This window comes from Oncorhynchus keta, unplaced genomic scaffold (assembly GCF_023373465.1).
Source record: "Oncorhynchus keta strain PuntledgeMale-10-30-2019 unplaced genomic scaffold, Oket_V2 Un_contig_30406_pilon_pilon, whole genome shotgun sequence".
NCBI classification, from domain to species: Eukaryota; Metazoa; Chordata; class Actinopteri; order Salmoniformes; family Salmonidae; genus Oncorhynchus; species Oncorhynchus keta.
Window position 1 is genome coordinate 1 of NW_026287034.1, and position 24,396 is coordinate 24,396.

At 46.5% G+C, this 24,396-nt stretch overlaps 1 protein-coding gene across 1 annotated transcript; it reads right to left on the bottom strand.

Moving 5' to 3' along the window:
• Positions 1–4,426: 4,426 nt before the first annotated feature.
• LOC127923661 (intermembrane lipid transfer protein VPS13C-like) lies at positions 4,427–24,396 on the bottom strand (the record flags this gene model as incomplete). Its single annotated transcript, XM_052507694.1, has 10 exons — positions 4,427–4,704; positions 5,395–5,564; positions 6,717–6,841; positions 6,936–7,092; positions 14,618–14,762; positions 17,488–17,792; positions 18,646–18,813; positions 18,931–19,034; positions 19,524–19,643; positions 24,237–24,396. Coding segments are annotated over 10 exons (1,732 nt in total), but the record flags the coding sequence as incomplete, so codon positions are not given.

Below are 24,396 nucleotides of genomic sequence, written 5' to 3' on the forward strand. Positions count from 1 at the left end.
ACACTGTAGCCATCACAATACCATCACTCCACATCAAAACACTGTAGCCATCACAATACCATCACCCATACCAAAACACTTAGCCATCACAATACCATCACCCACATCAAAACACTGTAGTCATCAGCAATACCATCACCCACATCAAAACACTGCAGCCATCACAATACCATCACTCCACATCAAAACACTGTAGCCATCACAATACCATCACCCATACCAACACACTGTAGCCATCACACATCAAAACACTCCACATCAAAACACTGTAGCCATCACAATACCATCACTCCATACTCAAAAACACTGTAGCCATCACAATACCATCACCCACATCAAAACACTGTAGCCATCACAATACCATCACCCACATCAAAACACTGTAGCCATCACAATACCATCACTCCATACCAAAACACTGCCATCAAGCCATCACCCACATCAAAACACTGGGTAGCCATCACAATACCATCACTCCATACCAACACACTGTAGCCATCACACCTCCACATCAAAACACTGTAGCCATCACAATACCATCACCCACATCAAAACACTGTAGCCATCACAATACCATCACTCCATACCAAAACAGTAGCCATCACACCAAAACACTGCAGCCATCACAATACCATCACTCCATACCAAAACACTGTAGCCATCACAATACCATCACTCCACATCAAAACACTGCAGCCATCACTATACAATACCATCACTCCACATCAAAACACTGTAGCCATCACAACACCACACTACCCATACAAAAACACTGTAGCCATCACAATACCATCACTCCATCACCAACACACTGTAGCCATCACAATACCATCACTCCACATCAAAACACTGCAGCCATCACAATACCATCACTCCATACCAACACACTGTTGCCATCACAATACCATCACTCCACATCAAAACACTGTAGCCATCACAACACCATCACTAGCCAAATCAAAACACTGTAGCCAAAACACTGTAGCCATCACTCCATACCAACACACTGTAGCCATCACAATACCATCACTCCACATCAAAACACTGTAGCCACTACTCCACACCAAAATACCATCAGCCATCCAATACATCAAAACACTGTAGCCATCACAATACCATCACTCCACATCAAAACACTGTAGCCATCACAATACCATCACTCCATACCAAAACACTGCTTAGCCATCACAATACCATCACTCCACACCAAAACACTGTAGCCATCACAATCATCACCCATACCAAAACACTGTAGCCATCACAATACCATCACTATCCACACCAAAACACTGTAGCCATCACAATACCATCACTCCATACCAAAACACTGTAGCCATCACAATACCATCACTCCACATCAAAACACTGTAGCCATCACAATACCATCACTCCACATCAAAACACTGTAGCCATCACAATACCATCACTCCATACCAAAACACTGTAGCCATCACTCCACATCAAAAACACTGTAGCCATCACAATACCATCACTCCATACCAAAACACTGTAGCCATCACTCCACATCAAAACACTGTAGCCATCACAATACCATCACTCCATACCAAAACACTGTAGCCATCACAATACCATCAGTCACACACCAAAACACTGCAGCCATCACAATACCATCACTCCACCAAAACACTGTAGCCATCACAATACCATCACTCCACATCAAAACACTGTAGCCATCACTATACAATACCATCACTCCACATCAAAACACTGTAGCCATCACAACACCATCACTCCATACCAAAACACTGTAGCCATCACAATACCATCAGTCCACACCAAACACTGTAGCCATCACAATACCATCACACCACATCAAAACACTGTAGCCATCACAATACCTATCACCCATACCAACACACTGTTGCCATCACAATACCATCACTCCACATCAAAACACTGTAGCCATCACAATACCATCACCCACACCAAAACACTGTAGCCATCACAATACCATCACCCATACCAACACACTGTAGCCATCACAATACCATCACTCCACATCAAAACACTGTAGCCATCACAATACCATCACTCCACATCAAAACACTGTAGCCATCACAATACCATCACTCCACATCAAAACACTGTAGCCATCACAATACCATCACTCCATACCAAAACACTGTAGCCATCACTCCACATCAAAACACTGTAGCCATCACAATACCATCACTCCATACCAAAACACTGTAGCCATCACTCCACATCAAAACACTGTAGCCATCACAATACCATCACTCCATACCAAAACACTGTAGCCATCACAATACCATCAGTCCACACCAAACACTGCAGCCATCACAATACCATCACTCCACACCAAAACACTGTAGCCATCACAATACCATCACTCCACATCAAAACACTGTAGCCATCACTATACAATACCATCACTCCACATCAAAACACTGTAGCCATCACAACACCATCACTCCACACCAACACACTGTAGCCATCACAATACCATCACTCCACATCAAAACACTGTAGCCATCACAATACCATCACTCCATACCAACACACTGTTGCCATCACAATACCATCACTCCACATCAAAACACTGTAGCCATCACAATACCATCACCAAATCAAAACACTGTAGCCATCACAATACCATCACTCCATACCAACACACTGTAGCCATCACAATACCATCACCACATCAAAACACTGTAGCCATCACAATACCATCACTACACCAAAACACCACATCAAAACACTGTAGCCATCACAATACCATCACTCCACATCAAAACACTGTAGCCATCACAATACCATCACTCCACACCAACACACTGTAGCCATCACAATACCATCACTCCACACCAAAACACTGTAGCCATCACAATACCATCACTCCACATCAAAACACTGTAGCCATCACAATACCATCACTCCACATCAAAACACTGTAGCCATCACAATACCATCACTCCACACCAAAACACTGCAGCCATCACAATACCATCACTCCACATCAAAACACTGTAGCCATCACAATACCACCACTCCACACCAAAACACTGTAGCCATCACTATACCATACCATCACTCCACACCAAAACACTGTAGCCATCACAATACCATCACTCCACACCAAAACACTGTAGCCATCACTATACACCACACCAAAACACTGTAACCATCACAATACAATACCATCACTCCACACCAAAACACTGTAGCCATCACTATACACGACACCAAAACACTGTAACCATCACTATACAATACCATCACTCCACACCAAAACACTGTAACCATCACAATACAATACCATCACTCCACACCAAAACACTGTAGCCATCACTATACAATACCATCACTCCACACCAAAACACTGTAGCCATCACAATACAACACCATCACTCCACACCAAAACACTGTAACCATCACAATACAATACCATCACTCCACACCAACACTGTAGCCATCACAATACCACAACATCACTCCACACCAAAACACTGTAGCCATCACAATACCATCACTCCACACCAAAACACTGTAGCCATCACAATACCATCACTCCACACCAAAACACTGTAGCCATCACTCCACACCAAAACACTGTAGCCATCACAATACCATCACTCCACACCAAAACACTGTAGCCATCACAATACCATCACTCCACACCAAAACACTGTAGCCATCACAATACCATCACTCCACACCAAAACACTGTAGCCATCACTCCACACCAAAACACTGTAACCATCACAATACAATACCATCACTCCACACCAAAACACTGTAGCCATCACAATACCACACCATCACTCCACACCAAAACACTGTAGCCATCACAATACCATCACTCCACACCAAAACACTGTAGCCATCACAATACCATCACTCCACACCAAAACACTGTAGCCATCACTCCACACCAAAACACTGTAGCCATCACTCCACACCAAAACACTGTAGCCATCACTCCACACCAAAACACTGTAGCCATCACTCCACACCAAAACACTGTAGCCATCACCATTCCATCACTCCACACCAAAACACTGTAGCAATCACTCCACACCAAAACACTGTAGCCATCACTCCACACCAAAACACTGTAGCCATCACAATACCATCACTCCACACCAAAACACTGTAACCATCACAATACCATCACTCCACACCAACACACTGTAACCATCACAATACCATCACTCCACACCAAAACACTGTAACCATCACAACACCATCACTCCACACCAAAACACTGTAACCATCACAATACCATCACTCCACACCAACACACTGTAGCCATCACAATACCATCACAATACCATCACTCCACACCAAAAGGAAATCCTATGAGCATTGAACGGCTGTATAGTTTTCTGGTTGTCATTTATCCCCCCCCCCCCCCCCCTCTCTCTTTCTCTCTCTCTCCCCTTACCTGTTCTGGGGTCAGTGTTGGCTCTATCCCGAAGCTGGGGTAGCTGGGAGGTCTTGGCCAGGCCTGGCAGGGCGAGCTTGGTGTTAGTGGGCACGTCCTGGGCAGAGCTCTGGGGCAGGGCCTGGATGAAGAAGTCTGCCACTGCCATGAGAAACTCGACGCTGGCGCACAGATAGAGCTTCTGTACCACCGCCACCACCTGGCGCTCGCCGGCGCTCTGCGTGTACGCCACGTCTATCATGGCTTCCTCGCTCGCCTCGTCACGCTTACCCAGCATCCTGAGGGGTTTGGGCAAACGTGAGGTTACATATCACAATCAATCAATACAACAATCGATACATTGAGACCGACCAGACTGGTACTACACAGAACACAACCCAGTAGTATTGAGATCGACTGGTACTACACAGAACACAACCCAGTAGTATTGAGACTGACCCGACTGGTACTACACAGAACACAACCCAGTAGTATTGAGATCGACTGGTACTGTCCAGAACACAACGCAGTAGTATTGAGACTGACCCGACTGGTACTACACAGAACACAACCCAGTAGTATTGAGATCACTGGTACTATGCAGAACACAACCCAGTAGTATTGAGACCGACTGGTACTGTCAGAACACAACCCAGTAGTATTGAGATCGACTGGTACTATGCAGAACACAACCCAGTAGTATTGAGACCGACTGGTACTGTCCAGAACACAACCCAGTAGTATTGAGACCGACTGGTACTGTCCAGAACACAACCCAGTAGTATTGAGACCGACTGGTACTGTCCAGAACACAACCCAGTAGAATTGAGACCGACTGGTACTGTCCAGAACACAACCCAGTATTATTGAGACCAACCCGACTGGTACTGTCCAGAACACAACCCAGCAGTATAATTCAGTAGTTTAACCTGAGGTAGCCTCCACCCCAGCCGTAACTCTCCCAACGACAACATGGTGTCACGTCTCACCGTGAGGTAACTCTCTGTACGCCTGTCCTCATGTCGTCCAGGGTGCAGGCTGTGAGGATGGTAGAGACCTCCATGGACCCGTTATTAAACATCTTCCCTGAAGCCTTCATCAGGTGAAAGGTCAACTCCCCCAGACACAGCCTCTCCTGGTGTTGAGACACAGCCGTTACCTTGAAATGGGGAAACAAAGACATACAATCTGTCCATTGAACCAATCAGCAGACCCCTGGGGGAACTACCTAGAGTCATTACAATCTGTCCATTAACCAATCAGCAGACCCTGGGGGAACTACATAGAGTCATTACAATCTGTCCATTAACCAATCAGCAGACCCTACCTAGAGTCATTTACAATCTGTCCATTAACCAATCAGCAGACCCCTGGGGGAACTACCTAGAGTCATTACAATCTGTCCATTAACCAATCAGCAGACCACTACCTAGAGTCATTACAATCTGTCCATTAACCAATCAGCAGACCACTACCTAGAGTCATTACAATCTGTCCATTAACCAATCAGCAGACCCCTACCGAGAGTCATTACAATCTGTCCATTAACCAATCAGCAGACCCCCTACCGAGAGTCATTACAATCTGTCCATTAACCAATCAGCAGACCCCTACCTAGAGTCATTACAATCTGTCCATTAACCAATCAGCAGACCCCTACCGAGAGAGTCATTACAATCTGTCCATTAACCAATCAGCAGACCACTACCTAGAGTCATTACAATCTGTCCATTAACCAATCAGCAGAGACCCCTACCGAGAGTCATTACAAGGTCATTACCACAGAGTCATTTTGGACAGTAATGACTGGTGTTTGGTAGATGTTCAAACTCTTCACCCTAATCATGGCTTTATGTAATTATCCAGGGCTTGGAGAGCAGAGAGGACATTAAGAGTAAATGACTGTCATTAACTGACGCCAAGCGCTGTACAGGCCCAATTCCCCCCGTTCCTCCAGAGAATACATTACAACTGAGACCGGGCTACATCACCTAGATATACGTGCCTGTTTAGTGAGACCGGGCTACATCACCTAGATATACGTACCTGTTTAGGAGCATTAGAACTGAGACTGGGCTACATCACCTATAGATACGTACCTGTTTAGGAGCATTAGAACTGAGACTGGGCTACATCACCTATAGATACGTACCTGTTTTAGGTCATTGGAACTGAGACTGGGCTACATCACCTATAGATACGTACCTGTTTAGGGTCATTAGAACTGAGACTGGGCTACATCACCTATAGATACGTACCTGTTTTAGGTCATTGGAACTGAGACTGGGCTACATCACCTATAGGTACGTACCTGTTTTGGGTCATTGCTGTACAGGACCAGTCCCAGGGACTCTATGTTGAAGATAAACGTCATGGTTTCCAGGGGTTCCTCTTCTTCCTGTCGTTCTGGAAGTTCAACCGTGTTCTCTACACCGTCTGAAGGAACGACTGACAGAACAGAAACGTGCTCAGAAGAATTAACACCGCTCGGGACTCACGTCGATAACATGGGCTACACATGACCTCTGACCTTTGGCGTAGTCTGTTTGAGCATCGGCGTGGTCTTGTGCGTCAGGGCTGTCGCGTACGGGGCTGGTGTGTTGGTCTGGCGGCAGACCGCTGGCTTCTCCAATGTTCTCCATCAGGATCCTCAACAGAACTGTTAGGTCGTCCTGACTCAGGGCAACCTGGGGAGAACCGACAGAGAGGATATGTAGCTGGAGCTAATGTTTAGAGGCTAATGCTAATGTCACTAATACTAGTTCACCTGAAGAGACACAAGCACAGAGAGGATGTAGCTGTAGCTAATGGTTGCTAATGCTAGTTAACCTGAAGAGACAAGATCAGAGAGGTTTAGCTGTAGCTAATGCTAATGGTTGCTAACATCACTAATACTTGTTAACCATACTTGTTATTAACTTGAAGAAACACAAGCACAGAGAGGATGTAGCTGTAGCTAAAGGTTGCTAATATCACTAATAATAGTTAACCTGAAGTGAGACACATCACCTAGAGAGGATGTACCTGTTTAGTGAGACTGGGCTAATCACCTAATGCTAATGTTACTAATACTAGTTAACCTGAAGAGAAACAAGAAATGAGAGGACATAGCTGTAGCTAATGCTAATGCTAATGCAGCTGATACGTACCTATAATTTGAGGACAGACAGGAGACATAGGATGGAGCTGTAGCTAATGCTAACGCTAATGATAACTGAGGAGCCTCAAAACATCACCTAGGACAGACAGGACCTGTTTAGGATGAGCTGTAGCTAATCACCTAAGATACGTACCTAATTCTGTGAGACCGGGCTTCATCACCTATAGATCGGCCTGTTCGGAGAACATCCTGCTAACTGAGGCTACATCACCTAGAGAGGAAGGCAAGAACCTGTTTATTGAGACTGGAAACCATTCTCCCTATAGATACGAAACCTGTTCTCCCCATTGACGGACCGAAACCATTCTCCCCATTGACGGATACGAAACCATTCTTATTGACGGACCGAAAACCATTCTCACCATTGACGGACGAAACCATTCTCACCATTGAGACGGGAAACCATTCTCACCATTGACGGACAAAATCTTTCACCATTGAGACGGGCTAAATCATTCTCACTATTGAGACTAAATCATTCTCCCCATTGTTCGAAACCATTCTCCCCAGACGGGCGGACTAAACCATTCTCACCATTGAGATACGAAACCATTCTCCCCATTAGTGAGACTGGGAAACCATTCTCCCCATTGACGGACGCAAACCATTTCCCCATTGAGACTGGATCTAAACCATTCTCACCATTGACGGACGAAATCATTCTCCCCATTGACGGACTGGAAATCATTCATCACCATTGACGGATACGAAATCATTCTCCCCATTGACGGGCGAAATCATTCTCACCATTGATACGAAATCATTCTCCCATTGACTGGGCGCAAACCATTCTCCCCATTGAATCATTCTCACCATTGACGGACGAAACCATTCTCACCATTGAGAAACCATTCTCCCCATTGACGGACGAAACCATTCTCCCCATTGACGGATACGAAACCATTCTCACCATTGACGGACGAAACCATTCTCACCATTGACGGACGAAACCATTCTCCCCATTGACGGACTGGAACCATTCTCACATTGACGGATAAAACCATTCTCCCCATTGACGGACTAAAATTCTCCCTCATTCTCCCATTGACGGACTAAACCATTCTCCCCATTGACGGACGAAAACCATTCTCCCCATTGACGATAAACATTTCCTATTGGACTAAACCATTCTCCCCATTGAGACGGACGAAACCATTCTCACCATTGACGGACGGAACCATTCTCCCCATTGACGGACGAAACCATTCTCCCCATTGACGGACGAAACCATTCTCACCATTGACGGACTAAAACCATTCTCCCCATTGACGGGCTAAACCATTCTCACCATTGACGGACAAAATCATTCTCCCCATTGACGGACGGAACCATTCTCACCATTGACGAAATCATTTTATTGAGACGGGAACCATTCTCACCATTGGACGAAATCATTCTCACCATTGACGGACGGAACCATTCTCACCATTGACGGACGGAACCATTCTCCCCATTGACGGACGAAACCATTCTCCCCATTGACGGACGGAACCATTCTCACCATTTCTCATTCTCCCCATTGACGGACGGAACCATTCTCCCCATTGACGGACGAAACCATTCTCCCCATTGACGGACGAAACCATTCTCACCATTGACGGACGAAATCATTCTCCCCATTGACGGACGAAATTCGGCAATGTTTGTTGAAAACGGCACAAGGAAATACAAAGTTGATTCACTGTTTAACGGATTTTGAACTGAGGTGAGCGAGCAGATAAAATAAAAATTATATTTTTAAAAAATATACACAATTTGGAACCCCTTGTAAAAATACTAAACAATCTTTTTTTACAACACCTAGTGACATCAGCACGACATTTTAGTCATTTGGTATAATGGTTTTGGAATGACAGTCCTAGGAACCACAGTTTGAGTCCTGATCAGCCTAATTAACTACATTGGTGTCAGGAGCTGGGAGCACAGTTTTAGACACAGTTCAGCCATTTCTTTTTTAAATAATTGATGTTAGCCTCACTAGCAGCCCACTAAAGTAATCAGACCCATTCTGACTATAGACAACATCCGCAGAGTACACCCTGCCTCACACAGGAAGCGGCGCAGGTTCTAATCCAGGCACTTGTCATCTCCCGTCTGGATTACTGCAACTCGCTGTTAGCTGGGCTCCCTGCCTGTGCCATTAAACACAACTCATCCAGACGCCGCAGAATCTGGTGTTCAACCTTCCCAAGTTCTCTCACGTCACCCCGCTCCTCCACTCTCTCCACTGGCTTCCAGTTGAGCTCGCATCTCTACAAGAATATGGTGCTTGCCTGACGGAGCTGTGAGGGGAACACCTCAGTACCTCCAGGCTCTGATCAGGCTACACCCAAAGCAAGGGCACTGCGTTCATCCACCTCTGGCCTGCCGCTCCCTACCAAAAGTAATGTTCGCTCAGCCAAGTCAAAACTTTGATCTGGCCCCCAATGGTGGAACAAACTCCTCACGAGCCAGGACAGCGGAGGTCAATCACCACCTTGAGACACCTGAAACCCCACCTCTTTAAGGAATACCTAGGATAGGATAAAGTAATCCTTCTCACCCCCCCTTAAAAGATTTAGATGCACTATGTAAAGCTGTTCCACTGTTCATTTTAATCAAATTAATAATTTTAAAAAACAAATTTATTATTTTTTATATATACTTTTTATTGAAGCAGGGTGAAGAAACTATAAATCAACTTTGTTAGGTCTAATGTGAATGTTGCTATAGGTTAAGCTAATGCTGCTATATTTCACCTTTATTTAACCAGGTAGGCTAGTTGAGAACAAGTTCTCATTTGAGGATGCGACCTGGCCAAGATAATGCATAGCAGTGTGAACAGACAACACAGAGTTACACATGGAGTAAACAATTAACAAGTCAATAACACAGTAGGAAAAAAGGGGAGTCTATATACAATGTGTGCAAAAGGCATGAGGAGGTAGGCAAATAATTACAATTTTGCAGATTAACACTGGAGTGATAAATGATCAGATGATCATGTACAGGTAGAGATATTGGTGTGCAAAAGAGCAGAAAAGTAAATAAATAAAAACTGTGGGGATGAGGTAGGTGAAAATGGGTGGGCTATTTACCAATAGATTATGTACAGCTGCAGCGATCGGTTAGCTGCTCAGATAGCTGATGTTTGAAGTTGGTGAAGGTTAAGCTAATGTTGCCTTTGCTAATGCTACATTTCCTTTGCTAATGCTAATGTTTCAGCTTTGCTAATGCTAATGTTGCCTTTGCTAATGCTAATGTTGCCTTTGCTAATGCTAATTCGCTGCCAATTTTACATTTGAGTCATTTAGCAGACACACTTATCCAGAGCGACTTACAGGAGCAATTAGGGTTAAGCGCCTTGCTCAAGAGCACATCGTCATATTTGAACCAGAGACCTTTCGGTTACTGACCCAATGCTCTTTCCAAGATGGCGTAGCAGTAAGTCGTCCTGTCATGTCGTGTCACTTGTATATATAGTTTTTTTCCCGTTTTTGCATATCTTTAAAAACATTTTGCTAAACCTAAGGTTCCAAATACTCTCCTGCAACCCGCCTCACCCAATGTAGCTACTTTTCCTAAAGTATTTATATTTACTTTGGAACCGAACCCCTCAACTGAAGCTAGCCAGCGAACTACCAGCTATGCTAGCGGTCTTCAGCTAACCGGTCATCAGCTAATCTTTGGCTCGGAACCATTCTCGCCAGTTCGAACAACACGACTCTAACCAGAGCATAACGGACCTATTTATTTTTTATCCCCGGATTCCCACCGCAAGTGGAACATTTTTCAGCTGGATCTTCACAACTAGCTATCTAGCTAAACCCAACCCCGGATGATTACTCCTGGCTAGCGTTTCCCCCAATTAGCATTTGAAGCTAGCCCGGCCAGAGCCCCTGTGGAACCATACGTGGTCCTCACCATTGGTAGAGCATGGCCATTTCTCCCCAGGGTAGTGGGGATTCCCAGGACCACCCATGACGGACGGAACCATTCTCACACATTGACCGGTCATTCTCCCCGATGATTAAACCATTCACCCGCATGAAGAGGAATAAACAGACTCACCCCATTGACGTCCCCCAAAGGCTAACTCTCTAGCCCTTGCTATATGCTTGCTTGCTAATTTGGCCTGCTAACTGCTACCTTGTTTAGCCCCGGCCTACTAACTATTAGCTTGTTAGCACAGGCCTGCTAACCGTCTGAATCGCCACGTCCCAAACACTCACTGGACCCATATTTACTTTCTATCACTTTTCGATTTTTAATTTGTTTATACCTTCCGGAAACCTGCCTCACCCAATGTGATACGGAATCGCCATGATTTTTTATTTTTAGAACACACTCAAGAACCTCCATAACCAGCCAACTAGCTACAAGCTATTTAGTCATTGTTAGTTTTTTTTTTTACCTGGATAACACTCGCCAGTCCAGCTCCCCTGCTTTCTATTCCGCAACAAAGCCTCCTTCACTCACACCGCCAAGCTTACCCTAGTAAAACTGACTATCCTACCGATCCTCGACTTCGGCGATGTCATCTACAAAATTGCTTCCAACACTCTACTCAGCAAACTGGATGCAGTTTATCACAGTGCCATCCGTTTTGTCATTAAAGCACCTTATACCACCCACCACTGCGACTTGTATGCTCTAGTCGGCTGGCCCTCGCTCCATATTCGTCGCCAGACCACTGGCTCCAGGTCATCTACAAGTCCATGCTAGGTAATGCTCCGCCTTATCTCAGTTCACTGGTCACGATGGCAACACCCATCCGTAGCACGCGCTCCAGCAGGTGTATCTCACTGATCATCCCTCAAGCCAACACCTCATTTGGCCGCCTTTCGTTCCAGTACTCTGCTGCCTGTGATTGGAACGAATTGAAAAATCGCTGAAGTTGAGACTTTTATCTCCCTCACCAACTTCAAACATCAGCTATCTGAGCAGCTAACCGATCGATGCAGCTGTACATAGTCTATTGGTAAATAGCCCACCCATTTTCACCTACCTCATCCCCATACTGTTTTTATTTATTTACTTTTCTGCTCTATTGCACACCAATATCTCTACCTGTACATGACCATCTGATCATTTATCACTCCAGTGTTAATCTGCAATATTGTAATTATTCGCCTACCTCCTCATGCCTTTTGCACACATTGTATATAGACTCCCCTTTTTTTTCTACTGTATTATTGACTTGTTAATTGTTTACTCCATGTGTAACTCTGTGTTGTCTGTTCACACTGCTATGCTTTATCTTGGCCAGGTCGCAGTTACAAATGAGAACTTGTTCTCAACTAGCCTACCTGGTTAAAGAAAGGTGAAATAAAAAAAATATATTTTAAAAAAATCGCTAGACTACCTGCCTTGATTATCTTACTGTCAAACCTTAGAGGACTTTAGCATGTACCTTACATTCCAAACCAGGCTGCAAGCAGAAGTCAGAAGTCAGTTAGTGTGACTAAATCATCAACGGTCGGCTGTTATGGTTTAAGGGACAAAGCTACTTCAAGTCTAAAGGAAGGTGACGATATTGCACAGCTTACCAATACCATTCTCGAACCAGAGGTCAACCATCAATATGACTAAATCATGAAAGCTCAGCTATTATGACTTGAAGGAAATCTAAGTTCTCAGGTATCAGAGAGGGTGACATTACTACACGAGTAAAGATAACTTCAATCAGCTTCTCTGCTACAATACAAACATCTTGGTATCAAAACAGATCTTTATCTAACCACTCCTTTTGAGGGAAAGACAAGATTGTAGTTACTGTTATCTCCTACCTTCATGGGCTGTAGGTCTCTGTCTACCTCTATGGTTCCTACCTACCTATGGTTCCTGTTAGCTCCTACCTTCATGGTCTCCCTCTACCTCTATGGTTCCTGTTAGCTCCTACCTTCATACCTTACCTCTATGGTTCCTGTTAGCATACCTTCAGGTCTCTGTCTACCTCTATGGTTCCTGTTAGCTCATACCTTCATGGTCTCCCTCTACCTCTATGGTTCCTGTTAGCTCATACCTTCATGGTCTCCCTCTACCTCTATGGTTCCTGTTAACTCCTACCTTCATGGTCTCCCTCTACCTCTATGGTTCCTGTTAGCTCCGACCTTCATGGTCTCCCTCTACCTCTATGGTTCCTGTTAGCTCCTACCTTCATGGACTTGAGGTCTCCCTCTACCTCCATGGTTCCTGTTATCTCCTACCTTCATGGTCTCCCTCTACCTCTACGGTTCCTGTTATCTCCTACCTTCATGGGCTTGAGGTCTCCCTCTACCTCCATGGTTCCTGTTAGGTCCTACCTTCATAGGCTGTAGGTCTCCCTCTACCTCTATGGTTCCTGTTAGCTCCTACCTTCATGGTCTCCCTCTACCTCTATGGTTCCTGTTAGGTCCTACCTTCATAGGCTGTAGGTCTCCCTCTACCTCTATGGTTCCTGTTAGCTCCTACCTTCATAGGCTTGAGGTCTCCCTCTACCTCTATGGTTCCTGTTAACTCCTACCTTCATAGGCTTGAGGTCTCCTTCTACCTCCATGGTTCCTGTTAGGTCCTACCTTCATAGGCTTGAGGTCTCCCTCTACCTCTATGGTTCCTGTTAGCTCCTACCTTCATGGGCTTGAGGTCTCCCTCTACCTCTATGGTTCCTGTTAGCTCCTACCTTCATGGGCTTGAGGTCTCCCTCTACCTCTATGGTTCCTGTTAGGTCCTACCTCCATGGTTCCTGTTAGCTCCTACCTTCATGGGCTTGAGGTCTCCCTCTACCTCTATGGTTCCTGTTAGGTCCTACCTCTATGGTTCCTGTTAGCTCCTACCTTCATGGGCTTGAGGTCTCCTCTACCTCTATGGTTCCTGTTAGGTCCTACCTTCATAGGCTGTAGGTCTCCCTCTACCTCTATGGTTCCTGTTAGCTCCTACCTTCATAGGCTTGAGGTCTCCCTCTACCTCTATGGTTCCTGTTAGGTCCTACCTTCATAGGCTGTAGGTCTCCCTCTACCTCTATGGTTCCTGTTAGCTCCTACCTTCATGGGCTTGAGGTCTCCTCTACCTCTATGGTTCCTGTTAGCTCCTACCTTCATGGGCTTGAGGTCTCCCTCTACCTCTACGGCGGCCATCTTCTGGTACCATGCTGCAGCCAGGTTCCTCTTCACTGTTAGGAGCAGGTTGACAGGCTCCAGCAGCTCAGTACTGGGCTGAGAGTCTTTTTCCATGTAAATCCTAATGAGAGAAAGCTAAATTATAGACATGGATAGTTAGACAACTTGCTTATTTAGCTACAGTATTAGTGTGGTATCCAGACTTTCATACCATTCCTGTACCAACCCAGGGATGTAGCCAGCAGGCCATGTACTGTAGCCAACAGGCCATGTACTGTAGCCGGCAGGCCATCTACTGTAGCCAGCAGGCCATGTACTGTAGGCAGCAGGCCATCTACTGTAGGCAGCAGGCCATCTACTGTAGGCAGCAGGCCATGTACTGTAGGCAGCAGGCCATCTACTGTAGCAGCAGGCCATGTACTGAGGTCAGCAGGCCATGTACTGTAGGCAGCAGGCCATGTACTGTAGGCAGCAGGCCATGTACTGTAGGCAGCAGGCCATGTACTGTAGCAGCAGGCCATGTACTGTAGGCAGCAGGCCATGTACTGTAGGCAGCAGGCCATCTACTGTAGGCAGCAGGCCATCTACTGTAGGCAGCAGGCCATGTACTGTAGGCAGCAGGCCATGTACTGTAGGCAGCAGGCCATGTACTGTAGCCAGCAGGCCATCTACTGTAGGCAGCAGGCCATGTACTGTAGGCAGCAGGCCATGTACTGTAGGCAGCAGGGCCATGTACTGTAGGCAGCAGGCCATGTACTGTAGGCAGCAGGCCATGTACTGTAGGCAGCAGGCCATGTACTGTAGGCAGCAGGCCATGTACTGTAGGCAGCAGGCCATGTACTGTAGGCAGCAGGCCATGTAGGCAGCAGGCCATCTACTGTAGCCAGCAGGCCATGTACTGTAGGCAGCAGGCCATGTACTGTAGGCAGCAGGCCATGTACTGTAGGCAGCAGGCCATGTAGCCATCAGGGATCTTGATCCAGAGGACTGATTGTTCCTGCTTTAACCATGAACTGTTCAGGCCATCTAGCCACTTAGCTAGGCCAAGTTAGCCAGCAGGCCATGTACTTGCCAGCAGGCCAGTTAACTGTAAGCAGCAGGCCATCTACTGTAGCCAGCAGGCCAACTGTATGGGCAGCAGGCCATGTACTGTAGGCAGCAGGCCATGTATGTAGCCAGCAGGCCATCTACTGTAGGCAGCAGGCCATGTACTGTAGGCAGCAGGCCATGTCTGTAAGCAGGCCATGTACTGTAGGCAACCAGGCAGCAGGCCATGTACTGTAGGCAGAGGCCATGTACTGTAGGCAGCAGGCCATGTAAAGCAGGCCATGTACTGTAGGCAAGGCCATGTACTGTAGGCAGCAGGCCATGTACTGTAGGCAGCAGGCCATGTTTGGGGCAACAGGCCATGTACTGTAGGCAGCAGGCCATGTACTGTACAGAAACTGTAGGCAGCAGGCCAATAGCCATCAGGGATCTTGATCCAGGAGGGGACTGATTGTTCCTGCTTTAACCGAGAAGCTAGTTCTTGCCATCTAGCCACTTAGCTAGGAAGTTACAAACCCAAATGCATAGCTGGAGACCTGATAGTTAACTGATAAGCAGAGGTGTAGAATACAACCCCTTGAACTTTATGGGCGCCACGCTGAATTCCTTTTACGGAATTGAAAACCATACCGTCTGTATTTCAAAACACCCCGGTTCACGATGTATAGTATAGCGTCCGAGCCTATTCAGTAAGACCACGATTGAACCAAGCAGTTTCTTTGAGAACCAACTCTTACAACTCAAAATCAAATCAATCAAATTAATTTATTTGGATAGCCCTTTTACAACAGCAGTTGTGCTTATACAGAAACCATTACAGCAATGCTTTCTGATCTGGGACCAGGAAAAACTTAGAAAAAGGCAGTAACCTAGGAAGAAACCTAGAGAGGGAACCAGGTTCTGAGGGTTGGCCAGTCCTCGTCAGGTTGTGCCGGGTCGACGTTATGAGAGGACTAACGGTAGTCAGACGGTTCTTTGAGAATCAACTCTAACAACTAACGGTAGTCAGAGGAGTTGGATAGCGTTCATACAGATCTGGGACCAGGCATTAAGCCCTTGCTTTCTGATCTGGGACCAGGCATTAAACAGTTACTATCTGATCTGGGACCAGGCATTAAGCCCTTGCTTTCTGATCTGGGACCAGGCATTAAACCCTTGCTTTCTGATCTGGGACCAGGCATTAAACCCTTGCTTTCTGATCTGGGACCAGGCATTAAACCCTTGCTTTCTGATCTGGGACCAAGCATTAAGCCGTTACTATCTGATCTGGGACCAGGCATTAAACCATTACTATCTGATCTGGGACCAAGCATTAAGCCGTTGCTTTCTGATCTGGGACCAGGCATTAAACCCTTGCTTTCTGATCTGGGACCAGGCATTAAACCCTTGCTTTCTGATCTGGGACCAGGCATTAAATCCTTGCTTTCTGATCTGGGACCAGGCATTAAACCCTTGCTTTCTGATCTGGGACCAGGCATTAAACCCTTGCTTTCTGATCTGGGACCAGGCATTAAACCGTTACTTTCTGATCTGGGACCAGGCATTAAACCCTTGCTTTCTGATCTGGGACCAAGCATTAAGCCGTTACTATCTGATCTGGGACCAGGCATTAAACCATTACTATCTGATCTGGGACCAAGCATTAAACCCTTGCTTTCTGATTTAGGATCAGGCATTAAACCCTTGCTTTCTGATCTGGGACCAGGCATTAAACCCTTGCTTTCTGATTTAGGACCAGGCATTAAACCCTTGCTTTCTGATTTAGGACCAGGCATTAAACCCTTGCTTTCTGCACTGACCTGGACAGTTTGAGCTGTGTGAGCTGTACGTCCATGTGGTCAATGACAGCAGGAAGTGGACATCCCTCCACGGCAAGAAGAGAGAAGCTGTTGCCCACGGTGATGAGCCCCAGGTCCACCTCCAGTGCATTGTGTGAGGTGGAGGACTGAGGGATGATGATGAGAGGGGCCTTCAGCCTGACGTCCATGGAGAGACGGAAGCTCTTCTGGGCAAAGTCCCTGATGCTGGAGGCCGCCTTCTCTGCTGCCTGGGCCGTGGCCACACTCAACGCCTCTTTGGCCGTCTGGAAGTTGTTGCTGAAATTCTAAAGAGACGGAAAACACGGATGAGTGAAGTTCTTTAGCGGAAAGGGAAGGAATCAAAGTGGAGACCGAGCGAGGACTGCTAAACTTCCGGAAACTTCTCATGTTTTCCCAGGAATCCCAGTCGGATGATTCCTGAAATTAGTAAGGTATCGCTGAACTGGGAATCATCCAACCAGGATTCCTGAAAAAAACCCAGGAATTAGAAAAGAGTATCTGCACACTTAAATACAAAGATCAGTTTTAAATACTAGACCGGTAAGAATCATACCAACCAGAGACTCACCAGCAAAGACATGACAAAAAACCCACGCTGAGACTCACCAGCAAAGATGACAAACTCCAGGACCCACACTTAAACCACAAAGATCAGTTTTAAAACTCCAGTACCCCGCTGAGACTCACCAGCAAAGACATGACAAACTCCAGTACCAACGCTGAGACTCACCAGCAAAGACATGACAAACTCCAGTACCCACGCTGAGACTCACCAGCAAAGACATGACAAACTCCAGTACCCACGCTGAGACTCACCAGCAAAGACATGACAAACTCCAGTACCCACGCTGAGACTCACCAGCAAAGACATGACAAACTCCAGGACCCACGCTGAGACTCACCAACAAAGACATGACAAACTCCAGTACCCACGCTGAGACTCACCAGCAAAGACATGACAAACTCCAGGACCCACGCTGAGACTCACCAACAAAGACATGACAAACTCCAGGACCCACGCTGAGACTCACCAGCAAAGACATGACAAACTCCAGGACCCACGCTGAGACTCACCAGCAAAGACATCAGTAACTTGTGGAGGTAGACGACTTGGACACAGCCCACGCTGAGACTCACCAGCAAAGACATGACAAACTTGTGGAGGTAGACGACTTGGACACAGCCCACGTTGAGCTGGACCTTCCCGTCTGTCTTGGAGGTGTCTGCGTAGCCGGCTCCCTCTGTGGCCTTGGGGGTCAGACTCATACTGAAACTAAACACCTCGTCTCCTACGATAGAGATGGCCTGCAACGGAGAACCAAACCGGTAAACTCAACTGCAATATTTCACCGGGGTTGAATGATATACTGTCGCATCTCCCTCCGTCACTGAAATCTTTCGTGGTTTTACTTCGTGACTTACCTTTTTGTGAATACTTTTTGGGTCAACATTAATGACGATGAAATCCCGAAGGCGGGCAGAGATGTGGGTTTGAGGCCCTTGCATCAGGAGGGATCCATTGAAACCTGTACAACAAGATAAAATGTTGATCTGATGCTAACATCAATTCAGAAAAAGGTCAACAGCAAACCACACAAGCACAAGACACTTAAATAACCCCCCCAAAAAATATTTTTGGGACTTTCATCATATACAAACCTTGTCTGAAATCCCTTACGAAAGCCTAGATGATAATCAAATGTAAGTGTAGCTGTATAAAAGACAACATTGTGTAGCCTATGAGTTCTGTACGGGCCCTGAGGGTTCTGTACGGGGCCCTGTGGGTTCTGTACGGGGCCCTGTGGGTTCTGTACGGGCCCCTGAGGGTTCTGTACGGGGCCCTGAGGGTTCTGTACGGGCCCCTGAGGGTTCTGTACTCTGTACGGGCCCTGAGGGTTCTGTACGGGCCCTGAGGCTTCTGTACGGGCCCTGAGGGTTCTGTACGGGCCCTGAGGCTTCTGTACGGGGCCCTGAGGGTTCTGTACGGGCCCTGAGGGTTCTGTCTACATCGGCACCTTGTATCTTGATGTCAGCCATGTTGCAGTTCTGATCACACACTAGGACGTTGAACGCCCCCAGCCGCATCATCACCTTCAGGTCGACGACGTCACCGTCCGACGGAGAACCTAGAGCCGCTGTCATGGAAACGGACAGAAAGTCACACCATGATTTCGCTATTGGTTGACCAAACCAAAAGAGACATGTAAGATAGTCCAGTCCCTTAGGCCTTCAGAATCTGTTATATCTAATGAAATGAATGGTGCGTTTTATTACTAACACGTACGTAGAAAAACCAATACAAAAATATATATACATAAAAAGGCACTTGAAACTCTCGACCGCTCCACATATGTTAATGGCGCCTGTTCAGTCCTCCTTTTCCTGTAAGTCCACAATCATCTCCTTTGTCTTGCTCACATTGAGGGAGAGGTTGTTGTCCTGGCATCACACTGCCAGGTCTCTGACCTCCTCCCTATTTGGCTGTCTCATCGTTGTCAGTGATCAGGCCTAACGACTAATGATGGTATTGGAGTCGTGTTTAGCCACACAGTCGTGGGTGAACAGGGAGTACAGGAGGGGACTAAGCATGCACCCTGAGGGGCCCCAGTGTTGAGGATCAGCATGGCAGACATGTTGTTGCCTACCCTCACCACCTGGGGATTCAATGGCGATCAACAGTCCACTTGGGGTGGTCCTCTGTCCTTCATTTAACCAGGTCACCAGATTGACCTGCTGACACAGGTCACCAGATTGACCTGCTGACCTGCTCAGTGATCAGCTCAGTGATCAACAGTCCACTTGGGGTGGTCCTCTGGCCTTCATTTAACCAGGTCACCAGATTGACCTGCTGACCTGCTCAGTGATCAACAGTCCACTTGGGGTGGTCCTCTGGCCTTCATTGACCTGCTGACCTGCTCAGTGATCAACAGTAGGTCACCAGATTGACCTGCTGACTCAGGATCACCAGTCCATTGGGTGGTCCCTGGCCTTCTGTCACCAGATTGACCTGCTGACCTGCTCAGTGATCAACAGTCCACTTGGGGTGGTCCTCTGGCCTTCATTTAACCAGGTCACCAGATTGACCTGCTGACCTGCTCAGTGATCAACAGTCCACTTGGGGTGGTCCTCTGGCCTTCATTTAACCAGGTGATCAACAGTCCAGTCCTTGGGGTGGTCCTCTGGCCTTCATTTAACCAGGTCACCAGATTGACCTGCTGACTTCATTTAACCAGGTGCTCAGTGATCAACAGTCCACTTGGGGGTCCTCTGGCCTTCATTTAACCAGGTCACCAGATTGACCTGCTGACCTGCTCAGTGATCAACAGTCCACTTGGGGTGGTCCTCTGGCCTTCATTTAACCAGGTCACCAGATTGACCTGCTGACCTGCTCAGTGATCAACAGTCCACTTGGGGTGGTCCTCTGGCCTTCATTTAACCAGGTCACCAGATTGACCTGCTGACCTGCTCAGTGATCAACAGTCCACAGATTGACCTGCTGACCTGCTGTGATCAACAGTGGTCCTCTGGCCTTCATTTAACCAGGTCACCAGATTGACCTGCTGACCTGCTCAGTGATCAACAGTCCACTTGGGGTGGTCCTCTGGCCTTCATTTAACCAGGTCACCAGATTGACCTGCTGACCTGCTCAGTGATCCCTGTCTCGAGGTGTGTACGCAGACGTCGCCTTCATTTAACCAGGCTGAGTGTGAAAGTGGGCAGTGTTTTAGCAGGATGTGTGACCTGTGTTTACTTGAGGCATGGCTAAGAGGTGTTTCTAATCTCATCTACAAACCACTGCTCTGTTTTTCCATCTGTTTATGGGGCAAGATCAAGTCTACAGGATGCAGGGTGGAGGTAGAGTACAGTGCTCATTCAGAAAGTATTCAGACCAATTAACCTTTTTACACATTTTGTTAAGTTACAGCCTCATTCTAAAATGTATCAATCTACACACAATACCCCTGTAGCTCAGTTGGTATAATGATTAAATAAAGCGTCTGATAAATGGCATATATTAAACTAAATAAAAAACAGAAATAACTTATTTACATAAGTATTCAGACCCTTTGCTATGAGACTTGAAATTGAGCTCAGGTGCATCCTGTTTCCATTGATCTTCATTGAGATGTTTCTACAAATTGATTGGAGTCCCAACTGTGGTAAATTCAATTGATTGGACATGATTTGAAAAGGCACACACCTGTCTATATAAGGTCCCCCAGTTGACAGTGCATGCCAGAGCAAAACCAAGCCATGAGGTCAAAGGAATTGTCTGTAGAGCTCAAGACAGGATTGTGTTGAGGCACAGATCTGGGGAAGGGTACCAAAACATTTCTGCAGCATTGAAGGTCCCCAAGAACACAGGGGCCTCCATCATTCTTAAATGGAGGAAGTTTGGAACCACCAAGACTCTTCCTAGAGCTGGCCGCCCGACCAAATTGAGCAATCAGGGGAGAAGGGCCTTGGTCAGGAGGTGACCAAGAACACGATGGTCACTCTGACCGAGCCCAGAGTTCCTCTGTGGAGATGGTTGTCCTTCTGAAAGGTTCTCCCATCTCTGCAGCACTCCACCATGCAGGCCTTTATGGTAGAGTGGCCAGATGGAAGCCACTCCTCAGTAAAACGCACATGACAACCAACTGGGAGTTTGAGAAAAAGTGGTGATGCTAGGAGCCGGATCCCGCTGCTCAGATCGCTGTGCTACTACCCAGTTCACAACGCTCTAGCATCACGAGAATACTTGATTGGTAATAGCTTGTCCTTTTGAATAATTTTTGTTTTAAGCCTTCCCCCAAACCCTAACCCTAACCTTCACCACTCAGAATGAAGACCTAACCTTCACCGCTCAGAACGAACACATAACCTTCACCGCTCAGAACGAACACCTAACCTTCACCACTCAGAATGAACACCTAACCTTCACCACTCAGAACGAACACCTAACCTTCACCACTGAGAATGAACACCTAACCTTCACCACTCAGAATGAACACCTAACCTTCACCACTCAGAATGAACACCTAACCTTCACCACTCAGAATGAACACCTAACCTTCACCACTCAGAATGAACACCTAACCTTCACCACTCAGAATGAACACCTAACCTTCACCACTCAGAATGAACACCTAACCTTCACCACTCAGAATGAACACCTAACCTTCACCACTCAGAATGAACACCTAACCTTCACCACTCAGAATGAACACCTAACCTTCACCACTCAGAATGAACACCTAACCTTCACCACTCAGAATGAACACCTAACCTTCACCACTCCAGAATGAACACCTAACCTTCACCACTCAGAATGAAGACCTATCCTTCACCACTCAGAATGAAGACCTAACCTTCACCACTCAGAATGAACACCTAACCTTCACCACTGAGAATGAACACCTAACCTTCACCACTGAGAATGAACACCTAACCTTCACCACTGAGAATGAACACCTAACCTTCACCACTCAGAATGAACACCTAACCTTCACCACTCAGAATGAACACCTAACCTTCACCACTCAGAATGAACACCTAACCTTCACCACTCAGAATGAACACCTAACCTTCACCACTCAGAATGAACACCTAACCTTCACCACTCAGAATGAACACCTAACCTTCACCACTCAGAATGAAGACCTAACCTTCACCACTCAGAATGAACACCTAACCTTCACCACTCAGAATGAACACCTAACCTTCACTCAGAATGAATACCTAACCTTCACCACTCGGAATGAACACCTAACCTTCACTCAGAATGAATACCTAACCTTCACCACTCAGAATGAATACCTAACCTTCACCACTCAGAATGAAGACTTAACCTTCACCACTCAGAATGAATACCTAATCTTCACCACTCAGAATGAATACCTAATCTTCACCACTCAGAATGAATACCTAACCTTCACCACTCAGAATGAATACCTAACCTTCACCACTCAGAATGAAGACCTAACCTTCACCACTCAGAATGAACACCTAACCTTCACCACTCAGAATGAACACCTAACCTTCACCACTCAGAATGAACACCTAACCTTCACCACTCAGAATGAACACCTAACCTTCACCACTCAGAATGAACACCTAACCTTCACCACTCAGAATGAATACCTAACCTTCACCACTCAGAATGAAGACCTAACCTTCACCACTCAGAATGAATACCTAACCTTCACCACTCAGAATGAATACCTAACCTTCACCACTCAGAATGAATACCTAACCTTCACCACTCAGAATGAATACCTAACCTTCACCACTCAGAACGAACACCTAACCTTCACCACTCAGAACGAACACCTAACCTTCACCACTCAGAACGAACACCTAACCTTCACCACTCAGAATGAATACCTAACCTTCACCACTCAGAATGAATACCTAACCTTCACCACTCAGAATGAACACCTAACCTTCACCACACAGAATGAGTTGATTCTGTTTGAACAGAAAAGAGGAAAACGATGACATCTCGCTGGTATAAAGTACGTCTACTGACTTGATGAAGAAAGGCCTTCCTCTCCTTGACCCTGTGCCTAGTTTCCTAAGATGAGTGCAGGCTGTTGAGTGTGTGTATGCTTATAGTGTGTGTCAGTCTGTGTGTGTGTGTGTGTGTGTGTGTGTGTGTGTGTGTGTGTGTGTGTGTGTGTGTGTGTGTGTGTGTGAATCTGTACAGTGTGTGTTGTGTCCTTGTGTAAAGTATATTGTGTGTTTACTTGACTTGGCGGAGATGGCCCTGCTGCTCTCCTCAGACTTCTGCTTAGGCTCCTCTGGTGAAGGGGGCAGGCTGCCAGAGGACAGGGCAGAAGACAGGAAGTCTATGGTGGAGAGGAGAGCCTCCGTGTGAAGCAGTAGATCCAGGGAGGTGAAGGTCAC